The sequence below is a fragment of the Puma concolor genome, chromosome B3, assembly GCF_028749965.1.
Source record: "Puma concolor isolate L17-30 chromosome B3, mPumCon1.1.hap2, whole genome shotgun sequence".
NCBI lineage: Eukaryota > Metazoa > Chordata > Mammalia > Carnivora > Felidae > Puma > Puma concolor.
Window position 1 is genome coordinate 2,099,496 of NC_141672.1, and position 4,674 is coordinate 2,104,169.

The following is a 4,674-nucleotide window of genomic DNA, read 5'->3' on the forward strand; positions in this document are numbered from 1 at the left end:
GGCAAAGGAGACACTGGCTGGAGGGGGAAGGAGGGCAAGACGGTGTTTAAGATCAGGGCACGGGCTGGGGGCAGACGTGAGTCGGAGGAAGGGAGCAGGGGCCGGGCGTGGAAGAGGGCTGCCCGAGCCACCCTGAGTCACCCCCAGTCCGAGGTCCCCGCCAGGGGCAGCAGTGGTCTTCCACCGCTGGGAGCTCTGACCCCGGGGCTCCCCCCAACCCCGCCGCAGCTCCATCCCAGTGTCCCAGCCGGGAGGCCCCTCCCCTCCCTTTTCCAGCCCACCCCCACCCCCTCGCGCCGCACGAACACAAGTCACACCAGCAGGGACTTGACCAGCCCACAGTGGAATTTTCGGACGTGGCGGTAGAGGTCCCCCGACTGCGTGAAGCGGCGCTCGCACCAGCGGCAGGCGTGCGGCTTCTCGCGCGTGTGCACCACCGCGTGGCGGCTCAGGTTGTGCGAGTACTGGAAGCTCTTGCCGCACTGCGCGCACGTGTAGGGCTTCTCGCCCGAGTGGGTCCGCTCGTGCCTCTTCAGCGTGTACGTGCACGAGAAGGTCTTCCCGCAGAGCGGGCAGGTGGGCACCGTGCCGTCGGGCGAGAGGCGCGCCCGGCCGCCGTCCCGCTCCCGGAAGTGGGCGCTCAGGTGCAGCTGCAGCACGTGGGCCCCGGGGAACAGCTTGCCGCACAGCGGGCACACGCACGGGCGCGCGCCGGGGCCCAGCTCGTCCCCGCGGGCCCCCAGCTCCGCATCCGGCTCCGGCTCCGGCTCCGGCTCGCGGCCGCCCGCCGACGGCTCGGCCGCAGGGGCGCAGGGTGGCTGCGGGGGGCCGTGGGCGCCGCCGTCCCGTTCCGACGGCGAGTCCCGCGAGTCCCGCACTGGTGGCTGCGCGCCGTGTTGCATCTGGACGCGGGGGGCTGTGTGAAGGACGCGCGGTGCGTGCGCTGGCTCCCGCCTGCGGCCCGGCTTCAGCGACAGGTCCAGGGCCCGCTCGGCGTCTCCCGGGGCCTGCCAGGGAGGGGGCCCCGGGGCTCGCGGGGGGAGGGCGCGGAGCCCAGAGCGGGGCGGCCCGGCCTTCTCCGGGGCCCGGGCGGGCTGGGTGCGCGGCGGCGGCCCGAGCGGCTCTGCCCGGGCGGCGGGGGGCCCCCGGGGCAGCGCGCGGCCCCTGTCCCTCAGCCTGCCCTTGCAGACCTTGACGACGTCGTACATGTGCAGGTAGCTGGCGGCGGCCAGCACGTCCTCCACCGGCAGGCTGCGCAGGTCCAGGCGGCCCCCGTACATGAAGTCCAGCAGGCGGCCGAAGGCGGGCGCCGTGACCACGTCGCCGTTGAGCCGCACGGCGTCGCGGCCGCCCGCGGGCCGGTCCCTGTAGAAGAGATGGAAGTAGACGCTGCAGGCGGCCAGCACGGCGCGGTGGGCCGGGAAGCGCGCGGCGCCCACCAGCACGGTGCAGTCGCACAGGAAGCCCTGCTCCCGCTGCTGCCGCAGGCGGCCCAGCAGCCGCGCGCCGTGCTCCGGGAACTCCATGCGGCCGCCGGCCTCCGCGGGCGCAGACGGGGCGCCCCCGCACCTGCCCCGGGCGGGACCGGCTCGCCCGCGAGTGAAACAGAAGCCGCCGGCCGCGGGGCGGGTCTCGGGGCGCGAACCTGCGCGCGTCCCCGCCGGGCCGCCCCCGAACTTCTCCGCGGGGCGCCGCGTCCCCCGACGCCCGCGTCCCCGCCCGCCGCCCGGCCCTCCGCCGCCGCCGCCGCCGCCGCCGCCGCCGCGGGCCCCATTTATGGCAGCGCGGCCGTGGGGAGCGGGCCGGCGGGCGGGGCGGGCGGAGCCGGCGCCCGCCCCCCGCGCTCACCTCCGCCGCCCCGCGCCGCTCTCCGGCCGCCGCCCGCGCCGCGCGCCCTCCCCGGTGCGGCCCCGGTGCGCGGGGCTCCGGGCGGCGTGCCCCGGCGGGGAGGGCGCCGGGCGGGGCACGCTCCAACTTGGCCGGCCAGGCAGCGGCCGCCGTCGCCCCGCCCCGGAGAGAGCGAAACTCGGGGCGGGGGCTGGAGGGGGCGGGCGCTGGAGGGGGCGGGCCGAGGCGACTTCCCGGAGCGGCGGAACCGCTGAGGTCACCCTCGCCGCCCCTTCCCGGCCCGCCCCGCCTCGCCCAGCCGGGCCCCCGGCGCGCCGCCAGCTGGGGCACCGGGGTGGGAGGGGATGAGGGGCGCGGCGGGGGAGGGGGCTCTCTCGCGATATTTGCCGCCTACGCCTCCGTGTCCCCAATCCTGTCCCCCCCCCGTGGGGTCCCCACTGCGCCCCTCGGCTGAGGAACCCCTTCCGAAGACCGGATCCCCTCCGGCCCCGCGTGGGGCTGTCACCCGAGGTCGCACCTCGCGGGGCGCTGGCCCTGGGACGAAGCAGGGGACACGCGGAGGGGGTCGTAAATTTTGAAAAGATGACACCCCTTCTTCGTGGAAAGCCTCTTTCTGAGGTTGCAGTGAATTTGGCTGGTACCCTCTTCCAAACACTCAAGCAGGACCTCGACCGCGGAGGCCGGGACGGGGGGCGGGGGGGAGGCGGGGGGGTCCCATCCGCTCAGCGGAGCTCGGCACAACCCGTGCTGGGGGCCCGGAGCCCCGAGCTGGGTGTCCCAGAGCCTCACGGACAGGGTGCGCCTCCGCAGACACGGTGGATAGGGCCACAAACGCCTCGTCGGAGGGAGGGAGGCCCAGGCGCCCCAGAGTCCAGAGGAAAAGTGTTTAGGGACGGGGAGACCCTGTGGAGGGGAGGAGTTGGCATCCCGGGGGCCCGGTGCAAGAGCAGCCCCTCCGGCTGCTGGGAGACGGAAGTAGCCTGAGTGCAACAGAGCGATGCGGGCGCCTGGGAGGCTTGGTGGGTTAAAGCCTCCGACTTTGGCTCAGGTCATGATCTCACAACTTGTGAGTTCGAGCCCCGCGTTAGAGCTGTCTGCTAGGAGCCCGGAGCCTGCTTGGGATTCTGTGTCTCCCTGGCTCTCTGCCCCTCCTCCCCACCCCCCACCCCCCCCCCCCCATTCACGCGCTGTCTCTATCTCAAAAATAAATACAAATTAAAAATAAGTTAAAAAGAAATAGAAAGCGATGATTTTGGAGCAGTTGGGGCCCCAGGGGCGGGGGTGGGGGTGCTGTTGGCTGGGAGTCTCCCTGGGGCAATGGTCTAAAGGGGCTGCCCTTGACAGAGCAGGATTGAGGCACTGACCACTGCTCGGCTCACCTTCACAGGAATCCCTTTACTTGGGCACTCGTATTATTGCACCCGCTTGATGGGGGAGGTTTTTAGGTAAGGGGTTCATGGCCACACAGCAGGCATTAAGTCCCTGAACCAGGATTCGAACCTGAACAGTCTCCTGAATTCCCACCTGCACTGCCCAGCTGCCGGGGGGGGGGGGGGGGGGGCGGGCTGCTGGGGAGGGGCCGGACCACAAAGGATGGGACCTCCTGTGACATGCGAGTGAGTAGCCCCCAGGGGGGTCCTATTCAAGTCCTTAGGTTGGAGACCTGAGGACTGGGCCAGCACAGCTGGTGTCTAAAGCCTGTGGGAAGGAAGGCCACATTTTTTTTTCAAGTTTATTTATTTTTAAGTTGAGAGAGACACGCAAGCAGGGGAGGGGCAGAGAGAAGGAGAGAGAGAACCCAAGCAGGCTGTGTGCCATCAGTGCTGAGCCCAACTCGGGGCTGGAACTCACAAACTGTGAGATCATGACCTGAGCTGAGATCAAGAGTCAGACGCTTAACCCACCCAGGCGCCCCAGGAAAGCCACATTTTTATTTATTAAAAAAAAAAATTTTAGGGGCGCCTGGGTGGCGCAGTCGGTTAAGCGTCCGACTTCAGCCAGGTCACGATCTCGCGGTCCGTGAGTTCGAGCCCCGCGTCAGGCCCTGGGCTGATGGCTCGGAGCCTGGAGCCTGTTTCCGATTCTGTGTCTCCCTCTCTCTCTGCCCCTCCCCCGTTCATGCTCTGTCTCTCTCTGTCCCAAAAATAAATAAAAAACGTTGAAAAAAAATTAAAAAAAAATTTTTAATGTGTTATTTATTTTTGAGACAGAGAGAGACAGAGCATGAACGGGGGAGGGTCACAGAGAGAGGGAGACACAGAATCTGAAGCAGGCTCCGGGCCCCGAGCTGTCAGCACAGAGCCCGACGATGTGGGGCTCAAACCACAAAGCGTGAGATCACGACCTGAGCCGAAGTCGGATGCTCAACCGACTGAGCCACCCAGGCGCCACATTTTTATGCTAAAACTTATTCCTTATTCATTTGCAACTCAAATCTGACTGGACATCTTGGTATTTTTATTCCCCAAACCGGGCAAGGTTTGGAACCCTTGCGACCCTTTGGAACCCTTGGAACCCTTGGAACCCTGAGCTCACCCTGCACTCAGCCACGGAGACTGCCCCTGGCTCCCAAGCTCCATCCACTCTGGGGGCCCCTCCTCAAGCACGCCCCCCTCCTCCTGGCCCCCCCAGCCCAGGCCCCCCCAGGAGGAGGGGAATTTAAGGCAGGTCAGAGAGAACCCGGACAGGACTGCCCCTGGGGTCTTGGGCTCACAGCCTACCGCCTGCCCCCTGCCAACCTCGGGCACAGCCACTCACCTCCTTGAGCCTTAACACCGTCACCTGCAGTGTGGAGTCTTACCTACCCGCCAGGCCCACAGCAAGACC

The 4,674-nt window shown here is 68.2% G+C and overlaps 1 protein-coding gene across 1 annotated transcript; it reads right to left on the bottom strand.

The window, feature by feature from the left end:
* Positions 1 to 287: 287 nt before the first annotated feature.
* On the bottom strand, positions 288 to 1,736 carry ZBTB42 (zinc finger and BTB domain containing 42). Its single transcript, XM_086708638.1, has one exon. The coding sequence runs from the start codon at positions 1,524 to 1,526 to the stop codon at positions 312 to 314; it is 1,215 nt and encodes a 404-aa protein (XP_086564764.1). The 5' UTR covers positions 1,527 to 1,736; the 3' UTR covers positions 288 to 311.
* Positions 1,737 to 4,674: the final 2,938 nt, after the last annotated feature.

Excerpts from the sequence above, each read along its gene's own strand:
- ZBTB42 (XM_086708638.1), bottom strand. The coding sequence starts at position 1,526 with ATGGAGTTCCCGGAGCACGGCGCGCGGCTGCTGGGCCGCCTGCGGCAG.